The following is a 20,120-nucleotide window of genomic DNA, read 5'->3' as shown; positions in this document are numbered from 1 at the left end:
CTGCGTGCACCCATCCCCGTGCCCTGCGTGGCCCGCGCCCGCATCCCCGGGCCCCTAGTGTCCGCCACCCCCACTCCCGTGCCCTTGTGTGTCCCGCTGCGCCCCCACTCCCAGCCCTGCGTGTCCCCCACCCCAGCCCTCATCCCCGTCCCCACGCCGCTGCGTCTCCCACGCACCCCATCCCATCCCTGCGTACCCCCGCCCCCACCCCCGCCCCATCCCCGCGCCCCTGCGTCTCCCACGCACCCCCATCCCCACCCCATCCCCGCGTGTCCCCCACCCCCACCCCCGCCCCATCCCCGCGCCCCTGCGTCTCCCACGCACCCCCACCCCATCCCCGCGTGTCCCCCACCCCCACCCCCGCCCCATCCCCGCGCCCCTGCGTCTCCCACGCACCCCCACCCCATCCCCGCGTGTCCCCCACCCCCACCCCCGCCCCATCCCCGCGCCCCTGCGTCTCCCACGCACCCCCACTCCCATCCCCACGTGTCCCCCCCGCCCCCCGCACCCCGGAGCTGCGCCGAGAGCCTCGAGGCGCCAAGCCCACGCTGCGCCCCCACCCGCGCGGCCACCTTCGCCGAGGCCCCGCGTGGACCGTGCGCCCAACCCACCCGGTTACGCAGGAAGCGCGGGGCGAGGCTCGCAGGTCCCGCCCCGGAACCGCGCCCCAGGCCGACACACCGGGACCCGAGGTCCCCGAGGTCCCCGCAGGGCTGGCACGCGGCCCGCTCGGGGGGTGGGGGGGCGCAGGTCAGGGCCCTGCAGCAGGACCGTGCACGGGGCGGTGGCGCACAGGTCCTCACTGGAGACACACCGTGTTGCCTTTACTAAAATGATAATTTTTAGGTGTATGTATTAAAAAATAAAAGCTCTTCCCAGGGAGCGAGAAGCTGGCCAACAGCGTCCGGCGATGACGAAGAGGCCGCACTGGGCAGCGCGGTCCCCAGGGCGCGGCCCCGGCGGCTCATCCCCTCCCCTGCACACTGCCCGGGGGCCCCAGGACCCGGCCCTCCCGCAGCCCCGGGGGCTCACCTCCTCCTGTGCACACTGCCCGGGGGCCCCAAGCATGATGCACGCCTGCCCCGGGTCACAGCCTCACCAACCCGCCGACAGCCTTGCAGGATTCCTTGCACGAGCCTCGGAGAGTGCCGGACCCCTTCCCTGCAGGGCGAGGGGAGCCAAGGGCCGGGAGACCTGGAGACCTGGAGACCTGGGACCGAAGGCCCCCAGGAGCGGCTCCCCCCAGCTCCTTCACAGCCCAGCCCTGTGTCTGGTGATGAAGCCGAGGGCCCCAGGACCTTGGTCTCCCGCTTCCTACAGGTGCGCCCCAAGCCCCAGGCGCTTCTGTTCCTCGCCCATCTGGAACCCGGAGGCCCACTGTGTGCAGACCCCAGAACTCGGCCTTCTGGCCCAGCCACGAAGATGCCTCTGGTTAAAAGAAAGAGATGGTTGGGATCCTTGGGTGGCTCAACGGTTGGGCACCTGCCTTTGGTGCAGGTTGTGATCCCAGGATCCGGGATCGAGTTCCACATCGGGCTCCCTGCAGGAAGCCTGCCTCTCCCTCTGCCTGTGTCTCTGCCTCAGTATGTGTCTCTCATGAATGAATGAATGAATGAATGAATGAATGAATAAGAAAAGAAAAGAAGAAAAGAAAAGAAAAGAAAAGAAAAGAAAGAAAAGAAAAGAAAAGAAAGGAAAGAGATGGTTGATCTTGCATCCTACTCTCTCGGGGTTAGGGTTTGTCTTTCCCACCTGGTGTTTATCCCTGTGCCCCGCAAGGGGCTCGGGGCTCCTGATGATCCATAGCAATACTATCAAACGGGCGCTTTGTAAATGGGATCTCACAGGTGGGCTGCAGGCAGGCCCCTAATTTATACTTTCACACCAATTCCCCATTTATTTACAAGCCCCATAAACGGCAGCAAATCACAAGTACCAAGCAAGTTTGTCTGTTCTTATGCGGCAACCACGCCGTGCACTTCCTCTGAATGTTTTCTAGAAAGCTGATTTATTACAGACTGGTTTCCTATTTGCAGAGCACCATACATTTTAATGAATTACAAGCAGCATGGAGCAAAGCATACATACTCTGGTGAGAAAGAAAAAAAAAAAAAAAGACTGGAAATGCCTTGTTTCAGAGTCTGTGGCCAGCATAAAATGGATTCCTGTCATAACAAATTAAAAATGCTGACCGGGAGAAAACTAATTTCTTGCAGGGAGGAAAAAAAAAAAAAAAAAAGACAAGGAAACATTTTCAGAAGGAAGCCTCTCCTATTTATAAGAAAGAATGGGGGCTGAGGACAAGTAACTTTTTTTTTCTTTTTCCAACTTAATCAAACAGATTGTCAAGATGCAAGGCCTTATAGCAGGGAAGGTGCTGATTCCACCACCAGAGTCGGTTAAAATACCTCCTCCTTGACTTAGTTGTACTGTCTGAACTTCGGATCCCTGGCTGGAATTTGGGAATCGTGACTCTGAGAATATTTACCCCAGATGGCATTTAACAAAAGACTCAGGCTGGCACGGCGATCGGCATCAGTAAGCAGAACGTATTGCTGGGGTTTTCGCCAGCTGTTTACGGGCACCCAGTGACAAGAAATTGCAATTTCTTACCTTTGAGGGACTTACAATCTAAAGGGGGGGGGGGTAAAATCTTCACAGAATTAGAGACTAAAGAAAGCAACGAACAGCACTTATTACTTCTTCCACACACGGATAGCTACATTGTCCCAGGAGATACAGGAGAAGACACTCCCTGGAGGAAGAGGAATGGCCACGGAGGAGGCTCGGAACACAGAAGTCTCACCGAGAAGATAATCACACAGAGTCACAGCTAGGCCGAAACGCCACAGTCTACGTCGTTCAAGCACCAAATCAGCACGTAAATATACACGACATCCTGCCCTCAGGTCTTCCCCACTGCAGCTTTCCAAATACGTACCATTTCTGTTAACACTTCCCATTTCGTGCTAATAGTTTGCAACCCGTACCATCTGCAAGGCTGTCAACTCGAATGCCACCTCTTCAGAGGTAAGTCTCTTAATGACCCTGGCTAAGGGTCCACCCGTCCCTGGCTCTTCACTACCATATCACCTTATTTTAGTTCCTTCACACTTTCAGCAAAGTTTCCCAAGTGTATCATAGCTCTGGACCGCAGCAGACTTTCCATCTCTGCATTGGTGACGTTTGGGGCCGGATGCTTGTGACAGAGCTTCCCTGTGAATGCACACATAGGATGCTCAGGATCATGCCTGCTTCTAACCGCTGGAGGCCAGGGGCAGCACCCTGCCATCCTCACCCAAGATTGTGACAACTGCAGAGGAGTCCAAACAGCACCAGTGTCTGCTCAGCCTTCCAGGGGGAGAGCCCCTTGGCCCGGCCCAAATACGCGACAGCCATGAGCAGTCTCATCTGTTAATCTTACTGCGTGTGCATGATACATATTTTCTACAGGCACCAACACGTGCAAGGGGTCGGAAAGCACTGTTGTCAACATCTGAAGTGATGTGTTTGTGTGTTTAATGATTTTACATTCATTATACAAATGAAGACCACTGCAATTCTCCAAGAGGCAGAAATGGCTGCTATCCCCATTTGTGAGGGAGACATTCATGAATGGTGGGTTAAACAGTGGGCTAAAGTCTCGTTTTTAGAGACTAAGCGTCCCATCCTCTAACACAATGTGGTCTATTTTAAAAAGAATCCAATACTCTTCCCCCATAAAGTCTTCTCCAGGGCAAGTTTCCAAGTTACTTCAATTGTCTTACATTGTTTCCAGCAATATGGCCGATCCTCCAACGCATCTTCACCCTCCTACAAATCTCTTGTAAAGCTTTAGTCAGATACTGTTCGCATATTATAAACTCACCCATTTAAAGTATACCATTCAATAGTTTTCAGTATATTCAGAGACTTAAGCAACTATCACCAAAATCTAATTTCAGAATATTTTCATCATGCTGAAAAGGGAAACATGCTCTGAGGAGTCACTCCCCAGAGGTTCCTCATCCTCCCTGCTCCAGCTCTAATCCACTTATCGCTTCTACAGATTTACCTATTCTGGACATTTCAATAGTGTCACATCATGTATGGCAGTTTACATTCCATTATGCTTTCAAGATCATCCATGTGATAGTATCAGGACTCCGATCCTCTTTATAACCAAATACATCACACTGTAGGAGTACGCCACATTGGATTGATCCCTTCGTGGAAATTTGGGCTTCTACTTTTGGGCAATTAAGAATAATGTTTCAGTGGACATGCATGTACAAGTGTTTGTGTGGACATTTATTTTCAATGCTCTTGGAAAATACCCAATAGTAGAATGTAAGAATCACAGGGTAACCCTGTGTTTGGCATTTTGAGGTATTGCCTTTCAAAGAAACCACACCATTTTACAACCCTACCCACCAGAGAGGGATTAGATTTTTTGTTTCACACATTCACATTTATTATCACCTTTTTTTATTCTAGCCATCCAAGCATGTGTGAAGTGATACACCTTCATGGCTTTGATTTTCACTTCCTAATTACCATTAATGTTGACCATTTTTACATGTGCTTAGTGGACTTCTGTGTATCTGCTTTGGGGAAATGTCTGTCCATGTAAGACATGTGCTGCTTTTAAAGATTTATTTATTTTGAGAGGGAGAGAGAGAGTACATGAGCAGGATGAGAGGCAGAAGGAAAGGGAGAGAGGACAAACCTAAGCAGACCCACTGCGAAGCAGAGAGCCAAACTCTGGGGATGATCTCTTGACCCTAAGATCATGACCTGAGCCAAAATCAAGAGCCAACTGCTTAAAGTTGCCTCTCATATGCTGCTTTTAAAATTGAACTATTTGTGTTTTCTTATTGAGTTGTAAGTGTTCTTTATATATGCTAGATACAAGTCCTTTGATGGTTAATTTTATGTGTCAGTTCAGCTTGGCCACAGTGTCCAGGTATTTGATCAAACCTTATTCTGGATTTTTCAGTGAGGTGTTTTTTGTGGATAAGATTAATGTTTAAATCAGTGGAGTTTGAGTCAAGCAGATTTCCCTTTATAATTGGGAGGGCCTCAAGATCCAATCAAGCTGAAGATCTTAATAAAACAAAGACCGACCCCTCGTCCAGGAATCCAGCGAGTAGATGGCCTTTGCAATAGAGCTGCAACACCAGCTCTTTGGGTCTCTGGCCTGCCAGCCTCCATAGTCATAGGAGCAAATCCCTTGGAACAAACCTCTCCATAGACATATACATATCCTGTTGGTTCTGCTTCTCTGGTGAACACTGAATAATACAATTAATTGCTTTTTTGTATGTGATTTGTGAATATGTTTTCCCATTCCATATTTCTTTCTATAATAAAATAAGATGTGGAAAAAAATTAATATTAAACAGAGTTTTGTCTCTTTCTATTCTCTACATCCTGCTAACACCATCCTCCTTCAAAAGTAGCTATTTGCCTCACAGAAGGGACAACCCAAAAGAAGCCAGACAGAACAAAACAGCTCAATCTCCAAATTCAAAGTCTTTTATGCCAGAGCAATTGAGAAAGAACAGGTCTTTGAATTCCTTCCAGCTTGGCTTCGAATAGCAAGAGCCAGACCCAAAGGAAGGGAAGGAAAAGTTTAATTCTAACAACAGATTTCAAAAGAACTAATAATGTTCCTGTCTGCTCCATCAGTCTCTTTCCTGAGGACTCAAGGCCTGTTTAGAGTGGTAAAAAGAGAGCTTCCCAGAGTGCTCCAATAATCAGGACTTTCCATCAAATGCAGGACTTTCCCCCTGCATTACTCACAGCTGGAGAGATGCACAGGGATCTGGGAAGACGTCACCATGGCAGGATACCCCTAAGGAACAATGAGATACCTAATCACACCTGCTAGATTGGGTGGGGTGTTTGGGATACACTAACCTCCTTCTCCAGGGTTGTTTCCTGGACTATATGATCAGATAGTTGCTTCCTACCATATTAGCAAGTACTGGTAGATTGAAGAATATTTTATCCTTTCCTTTTTTCCTATTTTTATTCTCTTGTCTTTTCCCTTTAAATTCAAGAAGTCCAAGGAATGTTATTTGTCTAAGACCTTGTCTGGGCCACGATAGTATAAGTACCAAATAAAACAAAACAAAACAAAAAATAAAAACAAATTAATGCACCACCTAGGGAAACAAATGAGAACAATCCATTATTTGGGCTCAAATGTGTCCAAGATCCGATCATACAAAGTTGCAGATCCCAAGGTAAAGAGCTTTAAAAGGCTGGTTCTGAAGCAAAGGAGATTTTTAATTCCAAGACAACCAAGTCCAACATTTTAATGAGCAAATGGGACATGAAACAGATTTCAATAAAAAGTGGTTTTGATATGCCTTATTTTCCAGTTAAAAAATCAAGAGATTTAAATATAGTACCCATGCCCCACTTCTATTCGCATGAAGGGAAAATATTCTCTGCCAAGTGGTGAAAAGTGAATTTGTTGGCTTGATTTGCTCTTCAATCTGGCATTTTCCACAAAGTACAGTTTTCCTTGAATTATCTAAACTTTTTTGCCCTCCATGGTTAAAGCAGAATTCCTACTCAAATTAATTTTGAACACTCTTTGTGATATGGTTATCAGGTTAATCATTGCTTCTCTTCCCTATTAGGAAATGTTTTTGCCAATTTCTTTAAAGGTGTCACTACAGTCCTGATACGTGAGTGGATATTACACATTGGTTTATTCTCCATGGTGCTTGGATAGGTAAGCACTGAAGGGAACTATTTCTCAGTTAGAGATTAGCTAGGAAAGGGCCCATGCATTTGAAAAATATAATTCATCAAGAAGACTAATCACCTGTACATAAAGAAAGAGGGAAAGTATGTGATGCCGTTATAGGAAGAAAGAAGAGATTACATCCTATCTCACAATTTCACAGTTCTTTTCTTTTTTTAAAGATTTATTTGAGAGAGAGCAAGCGAGCATGTGTGCAGTTGGACAAGTGCACTTGGGTGGCATGAGGAACAGAAGAGACTCCCTACTGAGCAGGCTGGGGCTCGATCCCAGAACCCTGAGATCATGACCTGAGATGAAGGCTCAACTGACTGAGCCACCCAGGTGCCCCTTTACAGTTCTTTTCATTTACCCCCAGGTATTTCCTAGATTCTCAGAACTGATTCTAACACTTGACTAATTAATTGAAATATATTTCTTTGCTGTAATATATGGGATACTATAAAGGTCAATGGAATCAGTTTATAAAGTTGGAGCTTGGGATTCCCCACATGCAAAAATCATCTTCTAATTTATTTGACAAACAATACAATGGCTTCTCTAGTGAACCACATTTGGAGCACCTAAAGTAACCTCTGGTATGTATTAAGACTTAGTCTGGGGATCCCTGGGTGGCGCAGCGGTTTAGCGCCTGCCTTTGGCCCAGGGCGCGATCCTGGATACCCGGGATCGAATCCCACGTCGGGCTCCCGGTGCATGGAGCCTGCTTCTCCCTCTGCCTATGTCTCTGCCTCTCTCTCTCTCTGTATGACTATCATAAATAAATAAAAATTTAAAAAAATAATAAAAAAAAAAAAAAAAAAAAAAAGACTTAGTCTGAATCAGGTATGGGGTGAGGAGAGCATAGTATGGTGACAATAAAGGTAAACAATTAATAGAAAGTCATGTAAATTATTTCAGCCTGTCATGCAAAACACAGCTGAGGAAAATGTTGGGATTATTGTGTTTCATCCAGACCAGCCTTTTGCCAAGAATCTACGCCTACACACAATGTCTCAAAAAGACTAGAGAGAGGTTTTGTAGGTCCCTTAAAAAAGGGGAGGGCAAGAGAGACTCAATACAAAAGGAAACATTCCTACTATGTGATATAAAGAGAAAGAAGAAGAAAGGAGCACTAAGCTGCTATACTAGGAATAAGGTATTATCTCCTGTTTTAGAAGCTCCCAGGGAGAAGCACACAATTGGGTATGTCCACACTGGAACTTACAGAGGGTTAAGAGGGGGTTGGGGGTGGTGGCAGCAGGAATGACTCACAGGGGTTTCTCTTTCACCTGCAGAAGAGGACATCCCAAGCATCCCCAGGGTGTCCTCTAGTTACATGGACCTCCTGAGCCACCTCATTGTTCTCATTCCTCTACCTGTTACACTTTAGATCTCTCTCCATTCCTACCTCCCCTGTCCCAAGTCTTTAACTTTTCTGGTCCCCTTATGCTGGAAGCATTGTTTCACGGTGACTAGAATGAATGAGAGTCAGAAAGTGAGTCTGGACACAGACACCCATTGTCACCTGGGTTACCTGGCAGTAACCTTCTAACTAGTCTACCCCTCTCCAACCCTCTTCTCCCAACGGCCAGCCAGAGATTATGAAACCTCAACTCAGAGTGTGACTTTGCTTACAACCCATCTCCCCATTGTGCTCAGAATAAAAAGCTAAGACCTCATCACGACTGGCAAAGCTGCCGTCACTTGGCCTTGCCTAATTTCTTCAGCCCCATCTCACCCTACTATAAACCTCCCTTTTGTTCCTTAAGGACAGGAAACTTCCTCCTGCTTTAGGACCTGAGCCTTCTCTCCACTTGCCCCACCCCCACCCCCAGCATCTCAGACCTGCACATAGATCTCAGCGTGAACATCACCTCCTCAGAGAGGTGCTCCCGTGATAACCTAGCCCAGAGTGGCCTCATCCCTCAAGGCTATTTTCCTTCCTTACCACTCATCTGTACCCTCTGCTGGAACCCACGTGAAGGGAGAACAGCTCCGAAGCCCCAGAGCTTGGAACAATTCCTGGCAGGTGGCAGGTGCTCCGTAAATGTTTGTCCAACAAACAAGGCTGCAACTTCTTTGTTGAACGCTATAATAATACTGCTTTCCCGTCAAGATAATCTGGGCTTCTTTCATCTTGTGGATATTTGCAGAGGGAAAGACAGCTCAATTATTATGCAAGCACGTTTCTCTTTAATGTTATGTGACACTGGTATTGCTTTTGTTCTTCCAAATTTGCTTCACTCTATCTGATACATAATTTAATCTAATTTCTCACTGCGCTTGTTTATCCAACTTGAGTTGAATACTTTTCATGCACTGGGCCGTCTATTTATAGGTCTACTTCGCATTTTGTCTGTTGACTTCATTTTTGTGCCCTCAACACAAACATGTGGGCACTTAATCACGCGTTTCCCTTCTGAGGCAGTGTGGGCATGGGCCACGCTATGGCTCACACCATCCAAACATAAATTAAGGGATCTATGATTAGAAGATCTGACACATAATGATAATGTATTTCTTTGTTCAGAATTATTACAGAGTCATAGCTATTGTTTTGCAGAACATACTAATCCTCCCACAGCTGTGAAAAAGAAAGAACATGATTGAAGGTTTTGTGTGTATTTTTTTTTTTTTAAGGGCCTGATTGGGTCTAGTAAGTTTGTACTTTTAGTTTGCTTTGTTTAAAAAGAAAAAAAAAAAAAAGGTCATCAGAGAGGTCTCCAGCATATTCAGCGAGGAAAACAAAAACCCAAAGAACTAGGAAAAGCCATCTTATGCTCTGAGAGGCTGCGAGTACAGGGGTCAAGGCATTCAGAGAGAAACACAGCCAGTGTTTTTTCTCATGAATTCTTTATACTTGAACCTAGGAATCAAAAGTGACTTCTGCTTTCCTGTGTGTCCACACAGGAGATGCAGGAGACCAGCAAATCGTGGGGGCTCACTTCTGTAGGCGTGGAACTAATAATTTGTATAGAGGTTGCTGCTCCAGTTCTAGGGATCATAGAACCACCAGCAGAGTTGGGACCCAGAGAGGAAGCATGTTCAGTATGTTTCCAACTCACTTCTGTTAATGCACCATGCCGACGCATCTTCAGCCCTGATCCTACCATCTCTCACTGGCACCTGCTCCTCCCTGAGTGCCCCCTGTTGCCCCGCTGAAATCCCAGGGTCAGCCTCCACCACCTTCCTGCACCATGGCTCCCTATTCTCTCCCTCCACCAACTCCTGGTTCCTTGGCTGAACACCCATCCATGTACGTGTCTATGGGAGGATGGGAGCCTGACTGTAGAAGGGGATGATGAACAAACACAAATGACCTCATCACATTGACTCACCTCCCCCCCAGAGGACCCCTCCACCACGTTCTTCTCTACTAGCTCAGCCCTGCCCTTACAAATCCTACCACCTTTTGTTCCAGGAGGGTCAAGCTTGATCTCCATCCCCTATCACAAGTAATGAACAAACTCTTCCTTGCTGATGGGATTTAGTTTTGGGACGGCTACCATCAAGTGGGGCCACCCCCCCACCATCAAGAAGGACACCTGGTGATCACACTGTTCTTCTAGTTCATGGACATCTGCATTTTTCTCCTGCCTCCTCTTCCACCCTCCAACCTCTCATATCTCTACGTGCTTGTCATTCTCAGCTGATGGCCTTGCTTTCTGGGTCACTGAGTATCAGAGCAGGGTTTCTCCAACTCCTACCACCCCATCACTTCATCTATCCACACGTGCTCCCTGATACCCCACCCTCCCGGTCTCTGTAGGCACCAGAGACCCTGTCCTCTCATGCTCACTCAAGACTGCAGACTCCTGTCTTCTGCTAGGCCATTGCCTGAGCTCCGCAGCTTCAGAGAACAAGAAGTAACCCTGACATTTCCACATGCAGGCACACAAGGAATGTGTTTAAAATGTGCTCATATGCTAATAAAACATGTACTCAAACTGCACAGCCCTGTTATAAATTTGCTAATCTGAAGCTTCAGAGTTTACAGTAATTACTACAATCTTGGTTTACAAGACTGAAGCAGGAGAGAAACACAGCATCTCGCACTCCTGGAAGTCAAAGTCACATTATATTTGCCACAAGGAGGTTTTCCTCCCTCCATAGCTCAGTTGATTTGCACATTTCTAACTGTGTATAAATGACAGATGTGCTGAGCTGCTTTTTATTTGAAGCCAAGTATAGAGCTCATCCCAGAGCTTAAAAATATTTAAAAGGTTTCTGCGGTATGTGACTCGTCATCACACTGCGGCGCCGGGCTATGTCCCATCTCACAAAGTTTAAGAACCAAAACAATTACCTCTTCAAGGACATCAGCAAGCTTACTCAGGATCTCTTCAGGAAGGCTCTGGAACGTGGGGACACTGAAAGACAAAACAGATGATTCTGAAGCAACTTCCTTCCACAAACAAAACAACAACGTGCAAATGCATTTCATGACAAAGAACCTGCAGATAAAGGCCAAAGCAGTGACTTGAGCAGGATCTGATGACCACCAACAGGGGAAAGGCATGTTCTACTAGAAAGAACGTAGAGATTGACCAGAACTGAGTTCAAATCCAAATTATAATTAGCTGTGGGACCCCAGATGCCTCAGCTACAATGGGAAGAAAGTGGTTTTCTGCTTTATCAGTCTGCTGTCATCAGATTCTCTCCTGTTCCATCTGCCTCTTTGGGTCCCTTTTAACACGCACGTGCACACACACGGGCACTCATACACGTGCACATGCATGTGTGCACACAGTCCTTCTACAGGCCAACTCCTGCTCATTCTTTCAGACACAGCTTCATCAATGATAAACTCAGACCTTTAAGCATTCATCCAACAACCTTGGAAGGTCTCTCTCTCCTCAGCCCCCTCCAGCTAGGTCATAGTGTCCCACCACAAGCTCTTCTATCCCTTACATTAAACACTTAACCAGGTATTTGTGGTTTTCTGTTCTAGAATCTAAACTCTACAAAAATAAGAACAATTTATCTGTCTTGTTCGACCCCTGTGTTTTCCATCATTTACAAATAGCTCAATAGCTGACACTGAGCAAAGCTATGAAAGCATGGATGTGTGAATGCTTCCTGTGACAATTACAAGGATCAGATGAGACAGGGTGGAGAAAAGAGTCAAATGCAGTAGACCAGGAAAATTATTAGTTCACCTCTGACCAGCCAATGAAAATACTGAATGATGCCAAATGCACAAGAGTTCTTCTATATATGAAATATTAATGACCTTAAAAGAAATAAAAACACTCATAAAAACATGTAATTTTTGAAGCTCTACTGGAAAATCATAACTGGGATACGCAACTAAATTCTCATTTAATCCTACCTCGATGCTTGGATAGAGATAAGACGGTAAATGAATGCATATACGTTCGATTACTTGATATTTGACTTAGCGACTCATTCCAGCTTGATTCGAATGATACAATGAAAGGAGCCATAGCATACTGTTTGAATATAAGCATGGAAATTTCACTGTTAACTTGTCACTCTGATTCCTATTACTTAGTGTAAAGCCTATTGATAAAATCCCAGGGTTTTACGCCGAGGTAGAACAATTCACTCAGGACCATCTGTTTCACCAGATTTACTGCTGTGGTCTTAGTCGTCTGGGTTTTAACGTCCAGAAGGCAGTCTATTTCAGCAGCTGGATGGAACTCATCACAGGAAGAGAGGAAGACAGAGGAAGCTGTTTCCATGAGTGATGCAGGTTGAAAATATAGCCCTTCCTTGTTCCTTTAATGAGCTATAGCTCAGGGTCTCCTAAGACATAAGAATAATTAGAATGCTTCTATCCCAGTGGGTATTGGTGGAAAACGCAAACTACAACTGATTTTTTTCTCCTTTCATTACCATTGTCCCCCTTCTCTAGACAGGTGTATTACTTCTAGGCTTCTTACCATTTATCCCAACCTGTGCTAGATCTATGCCAAGTCATACCATGAATACTTCCATGTTCATGAGTTCATACTCATCAGAAAACTATTAATATTTACTTGACTACATAATGCACTAAATGGAAACAAAAACATTAATCTTAGGAGGGCACTTTAAATTCTCTTTTACAATTTTACTTTTATTCCAACTTCAAGGTATAATTGACAAAATTAGAAGATATTTAAAGTGCACATGATGCTTTGATACACATCATAAAGCGCTTCTCTCATCAATTTCTTAGCACAGCTATCACCCTCACATATTTATCTTTAACATGTGTGGGGGAGGAGTGTTGAAAGTATTCTCAGGTTTCTTCCTTTAGGACACTTCACGGTGGTAACGGTCAATGTGACCATACTACAGGTGAGAAACAGATCGTATTCATCCTAAATTGTGGCTAACAGTTTGCATTCTTTTACTATAGCCTTTACCTGTTTCTTCCACCCTCCAACCCCCCGGCAACCACTTTTCTACTTGATATTTCTATGAGCTTGATTATTTTTTAAATGTTTTTATTTATTCATTTGAGAGAGCATGCACTAGGCGGGTCCGAATGGCAAAGGGAGAGGGGGAAGCAGGGAGCCCAATGCAGGACTCGATCCCAGGACACCGAGATCATAACTTGAGCCCAAAGCAAATGCTTCACTGCCTGAGCCACCCAGGCGCCTCTTGACTTTTTGTTTAGGTTCCACATATACATGATACAGTACAGTATTTGTCTTTCTCAGTCTGGCTTCTTTGACTTAGCATAATGCTTTCAAAGTTCATCTGTGTTGCAAATGCAAACTGCCAGATTTCCTTCTCTCATGCCTGAATAATATTCCATTGAATACTTATCATGATCTTCTACAACTTAAATGTCTCAGAGCCTTCAGCAGCACTTGTTACTAACAAAAATTAAGGTTGATTTTTAAAAAGAAACACTGTAAAAAGTTATCAGTAACAACCAGAGAACTTCTAAATTTAACAAAATGGAAAGCAATTTAAAAAATAAATAGCTTCACTGTAATAAAGTGCTCTGAAAACACTTCCGTAGTCATCTCTAAAATCTTAAGATCTTTATTACTGCAAACACTAGGTAAAGTCTCTCATCTAATTAATTTGCTTTCCAAGAACCAACACCAGTAGCTGGAACCCCAAGAACAAAACAATTGAGAATACTCATAATTTGGAATTCTACAAATGGAATATGTTGGTTAAATTTCCCCAAATACATCAAAAGACATTAATTTAGACTCCACTAATTTGGACATATAATTCAAGATGAAGTTGTTTATGATTCAGAAAACTTAAGGGAAAATAATTATGAGGACAAACCTGCAGAAAACATTTCAACAGGAAAGGAGAATATTTTACCTTATGTAAAAAATAATTTACCGTAATAATTTGCATTCTAATTACAAATAATTCTTACATATCTATTAAAACATTTTGTCCCCTAAGGACCTGCAATAAGCCCAGAGCTACAGAATGCATTATAATGTAATGCAATAGAGATGATTTAACATGTGTAAAGCTTTGCTATTGGCTTTTTCTTCTTTTAAATTGATTTGAGAGACAGAGGGGTAGTGAAGGAGTGGAAGGAGCAGAGAGAGAGAGAGAGAGAGAGAGAGAGAGAGAGAAAGAATCTCAGGCAGACTCCCAGCTGAGCATAGAGCCTGACACAGGGCTTGAGCTCATGACCTTGAGATCATGACTTGAGCCAAAACCAAGATTTGGATGCTTAACAGGCTGCACCACCCAGGTGCCCCATTGGCTTTTCTAATTGAATGAAATGAGGACTTGCAATTTGCAATGATAGTAACAGAAGACGAGATAGGGGTACATACTCTGTCAAGCACTGGGCTCAGGATTTCATAGAGAACATAACGGTTAGTTTTACAACAACCTTCTGAAATAACCATGTCATTGTCACCCATTTTACAGACCTGACAAGTGCGACCCAGAGAGTTTGACTGAGGTCAGACCACTCAGTGTTGGTGAAGAAAGGATGAAAACGATGTGGAGCTCATCACTTACCCCTCGGGCTTCATGATTTACAGTCAAAGTGTTAGCAAATGCCTCACGCAACTTTCAAAATGCTTCTATAGTCTTATAATGATCTGGATATGAGTAGCGATAATATGTGATTTATTAATCACCTTTTTACCATGAAAAAAGCTGAACAAATTGAAAGGCTAGAAGAACAGTTCGAGAATGACCTGTAACCCTACTATCCAGATTTGCAACTGTTAGCATTGCGCCATCTTTGCTTTATCCATCTTCAGTCTAGCTATTTTTCTGTGTGTGTAGTCATAAGCAGGCTTGTAGATATTTTGATGAAACATTTGAGAGTCACAGATATCACTTCATACACTTCATAATCTTCAGCATACATATCCTAAAAATAAGAATGCGTTCCTGAATAACTGTAACACCAATCTCCTACCTAAAAAATGAACTCCAATTCTATAATATCATCTAGGATCTGTTTCATATTCAAATGTTACTTACTGTTCAAAAATGTCTTTACTGGTTTTTCTTCTCAAACCAGGATCCAGTAAGGTTCTACACATTGCTTTATGTTCCTCTTGTCTCTTACTGTACAACACCCTTCCGCCTTTCCCTGTGGCACAGAATTTTTGAAGACACTGGGACAAATGTCTTATTGGATGCCCCACATTCTGAATTAGTCTTAATGACTTAATTTCTGCTAATCTACTGTTTGAAAGTAACAACTAAACAGAGGGGAGAGACAACCCAAGTATAAGGACCTGTATTGCAGCCATCAATCAACAAAAATTGGAACACACACAGGATAACAATCGTAACATAGCAACAGTTCTTGGAATGTGATCCGACAGGTCAGGGACTCCCTAGACCTTTTCAAGGGGGTTCTCAAAGTCAAAGCAAATAGTCTAAGTTGTAATTTGCCTTTTTCATCTTATTTTTCATGTGTGTGCAGTAGAATCCCCCAGAGACTATATGACACAGGGTGACATCATTGCTTTAATACATAAGCTTGTATGTATTAAAGCATATTTAATATGCTTTATTTGTATGATCTTGTGTTTCTTAGAATTTTGAAGCTAGGACCTAAGTTTGTGATATATGTATTTGCAGAACTTAACTCAGTATAATTTCAGCAATCCTGTGCTCTTACGAGACAGTTTTCTCACATATAACCTTATTATCATCCAACATACCATTCTCTTGAACTCTTGAAAAACTATGATTATTCAGACTTGATAACCCTTGTGTCAAAGTGGAAAAAAAATAGAAGAAAATACATTTGGATATCTTCTGTTGCAATAATAGTTTTATTTCCTCAAAAACATTTGTAACTTTTAAAACTTTAATGCTATCATAGTTCTTAGAATTTTGTAATTGTTATCGGTATTAAGAGTTTAAAATAAAAGATAAACTTTATTAAAGGATGGATCATTGACTTTGAAAGGGGAGATGGTAAGACTCCTATGATCAAGCTATAGCTGCCAATCTCTAAGCCTAAAGACACTGAAAGATATAGAAAAGGACACATTAGAGAGTCTTCTGACTCACGGATGGGATAAATCTTGACCAAAGAAATTTGGAGACACCATACGTAGGAAAGTTTTGACAAAATCTATTTTTCCGGGATGCCTGGGTGGCTCAGTGGTTGAGCGTCTGCCTTTGGCTCAGGGCGTGATGCCGAGGTCCCGGGATCGAGTCCCACATTGGGCGTCCCACATTGGGCTTCCCACAGGGAGCCTGCTTTTCCCTCTGCCTGTGTCTCTCCCCTTCTGTGTCTTTCATGGATAAATAAATAAACCTTAAAAAAAAACTACTTTTCCCTAAGCATTATAGATAATGTACTTTATTGTCTTAAACCACAGAATATTTAAAAAATAACCTTATCATGCTAGTTATGATGTCACTTTGTGCCCAATAACTGAAATTTTAAGGAAAAGGAAACTAAGCTCTTAAATGTAGGCATGATGAAGTTTTTTAAAAAGACAAAAATTATTTGGTACAACTTCTCAAATTAGTAAGTGGAGCCTCTTACAGGGTGAATCACCATAGCGTTATGACTCGAAAAGACCCCACAATAGACGACTGAAACCTTGCAGAGGTTGACTTTGCTCCATGCCCGCTGGATGAAGTCTGTAAAAGAAACCATTGTACGGTCTCCTTCCAATGATATACTATCTTGTTGAATTAAAGATTAAGCTGCAAGCACAAAAATAAGATCTTCCTTCCAGAAATGTACTTTTTGCCTTACAAATGGATGAATCTACAGACATGGCTAGCCTTGTTGTTTTGCTTGGGTTTAGCTGATATCAGAAGGAACTAATCATCAAGGAAGATAATCTTTTATATGAACTCTTGGCAACAAACACAAGTGGTACCGGTTACTCGGGATGGAGTAATTTTTCATGCGTATGGTTTATCCTGGAACAGCTATGTTAATACTTGCACCCTTGGTGCAGAAGCAATGGTGGCCCCTTGACACTAATTAAGGCCATGAGTTGCTGTTAGATTCCTAATCACGACTTAGTTAAAAATTCAATAAAATGCCAGTTTTACCCTAAAACACTTTTGATGAAACAGTAAGTCACTAATTTTATTACATTTTGACTCTTGAATATGCATCTTTTGGATATTGTGACAAAATGGCAAGTACACAAACAGCCCTTTCCTGAAGCACGATGGCGGTCTCTCAAGGAAAATCTCTTGCGTAACTGGAGTTGCAAGCTGTAGAGTTCCACTTTTTTTTTAATGGAACACATTCTTACTTGGCCATGACCAACAAACTGTGGTTATTCAGACTTGACTGTCTGGCAGACAATTTTTCAAAAAATAACAAAGTGAGCCTGTCACTTCAAGAAAAGAAACAAACAAACAAAGAAGCCAGGATTTGTTGCCAATGATAAATAAAATTTGAACTTTCAAATGAAAATTAAAACGTCAGATGACTTTTATGTGCCACTTTGGACTTAACAGCTTTCCAATACTTGAAGACTATTCTGATGAGATCATTGGTGATGTGTGAATATTAACAAATGTGATTTTTTTTTATTGGAAATTCTACAGAGCTCAGTGAACCAATATTTTCCAGATGATCAATGCATGATGTTACAAACTCATGCATGCGGAAAGATCTATTCATCAAAGTACAAGATGGATCAATGGATTTTAATGTGGCCACTGTTTCACATTCCATATTGCAATTACCTTTAATAAACTATCACTTGTTGGGTTGTGCTGCTGTATCAAATAAGAATGTCCAAAATTATCTAAAAAAGACCATTCGCGTACTTCTCCCTTTTCCTACTACAAATCTCTCTGGGTATCATCTTTTCATATACCTCAACAAAACAAGAGAAATTCAACAGATCAAATGCAGAAGCAAATATGTGAACCTCTTCTACTAAGTCGGATACTGACAGATTGGCAAAAATGTTAACTTAGACTTCTATTTTTGTTAAGTTCTCTTTGTTTTTGTAAGATATAGTTGCCTTTATTACAAATTGGCTCTTGATGTTAACATTAAATGTTTATTTTTAGTGGGTTTAAGTGAATTAATAATTGTTTTTAAGTGTTCTCATTTTTTAAACTTTTTTTTAAAGATTTTTAAAATTTATTTATTCATGAGAGACACAGAGAGAGGCAAAGACACAGGCAGAGGGAGAAGCAGGCTCCATGCAGGGAGCCCAATGTGGGAATCGATCCCAGCACTCCAGGACACACCCTAGGCTGAAGGCAGTGCTAAACTGCTGAGCCCCCTGGGCTACCGAAATATTCTCATTTTTAACTCGTAATACAGTCAATATTGATAGATCCACATGAGTTGAAGAAACATACAGTGATTAAAAGTGATTTGTTGATGAAAACTATGTAGAACATGAAATTACAAGATGCTAGTACAAGGAAAACAGGATTAATTATGGATACTGTGAGATAGTTGTTTTTACTAAATCTCTTTATACGTAGAATCTTTGCAGGAAAATACAAGAAAGTTAGCAAATATGTTAGGTGGAGAGAGAGTCTTTTTATTTATTCTTGTATTTTCCAAATTTTCTGTTCTATATTATGGTTACATCCAAATGAAATGCATCCTAATGGGTTCATTTCAAACAAAACAGTTCTTACTGTTGTTAAACTACTGGTTTAAATTCAATTACTTATTTACTCAATAAAACTTAGAGTGCCTGTCATGGGCCATCCATCATTGCAGGTGTTTGGGATTCATTAACAAAAGCAAAGTTTCCTGCATACTGATCAGGGAAAGAAAGTGAATAGTAAATATAATAAATATTATACATATTATATATGTACACACACACACACACATAATAGAATACACTAGATGAGGGCTATAGCATTTTCCATCAGAAAAAGTCCCATAGGGTAGCAGGGATTGCAATGGGAGGAGGTTCAAGGTTACAGACTAAACAGGACTAGGGCCATCCTCATTGATAATGTGAGACTGTCCCAGAAATCTGAGAGGTGGGGCGGGGCAGTTAACTGTAGACCTAAGAGAGAGGATCCAGGCAGGTAGCAGGAGCAGCAGGGTGGCTCTAGTGTCCACAGTTCAGTGACCAGGGGAGACTAGAAAAGCATAAGGCTTAAGAGGGAGGGGGTGTGGGGAGGGCAGATCACAAGGGGCATGTGTCTACCCGCGCCCCCCACCAAAGGACTTGGCTTCAATATGAGTGAAGTGTGTAGACACTGCAGATTTTAAGCAGGTGTGGCAGGATCTTACTTACAAATTTAAGGGACCCTCTCCTGGCTATGTGAAGAGTCAACTGCAGGAAGCTAGGAACCCACATCCGCCGCCCGAAAGATGGTGAGCACCTGGCAATGGTGGGAGCAGTGGAGGGGGTGGAGAAGCTCTTGAGCTCTACTAAATGGTGAAAGTAGGGAATAGAGGCAGCATGATTTCCTGGAAGACTGGACTTGGGATCAGAGGGAGGGAAGCCAGGAGGGCTTTGTAGCAAGGAATGTACAAAAAGAGTTCGAATATTTTTCCTAGCTGAACAAATTTTTTTTTGAACCTACCAAGTTGCAAAGGGCTTGATTTCATCAGGTTTTCTTTTTTTAAATATAACCAGGGTATTAGATGAAGTCCCATATTTATAAGGCAAGGGATCTCCAACCAACGTAAGTCTGGACATAGTTCATCAATGTCCTCTATCCTAGAGCAGAGCCTGCAGCCACATGACTTACCTTCAGGTAGCATGTAGAGAATGGAAGTCCTTTTTTTTTTTTTTCCTGCCATAAGAAATTGGGTCGGTATCAAGTTTAATGTCAAGAATATTGACAGGTACCTTGTGTGTGTGTGTGTGTGTGTGTGCGCGCGCGCCAGTAACTTCCTACAGCTCATGCCAATTGAACAAGAGTGGAAATCTCTGACTTACTGAAGAAATCAATTTCTACTGATGAAGTATTAAGTAAGGGTCTTTCCTAACTTACAGAT

The 20,120-nt window shown here is 43.0% G+C and overlaps 1 protein-coding gene across 6 annotated transcripts in view; it reads right to left on the bottom strand.

The window, feature by feature from the left end:
- The window catches only part of PRKG1 (protein kinase cGMP-dependent 1), a 1,198,597-nt gene that overhangs the window by 339,304 nt on the left and 839,173 nt on the right, over nt 1-20,120 (bottom strand). For 5 of the 6 annotated variants that reach the window (XM_077874878.1, XM_077874877.1, XM_077874879.1 and 2 more), the window contains one exon: nt 11,046-11,109. In XM_077874878.1, the coding sequence (XP_077731004.1) occupies nt 11,046-11,109 (64 nt within the window). Of the gene's footprint in view, nt 1-11,045; nt 11,110-15,175; nt 15,460-20,120 lie in introns of those variants that run through there. The other variant, XM_077874881.1, reaches the window with a different exon arrangement.

This window comes from Canis aureus, chromosome 27 (assembly GCF_053574225.1).
Source record: "Canis aureus isolate CA01 chromosome 27, VMU_Caureus_v.1.0, whole genome shotgun sequence".
NCBI classification, from domain to species: domain Eukaryota; kingdom Metazoa; phylum Chordata; class Mammalia; order Carnivora; family Canidae; genus Canis; species Canis aureus.
The sequence above is the reverse complement of the archived record's forward strand: the minus strand, read 5'-3'. Positions and strand labels throughout refer to the sequence as shown.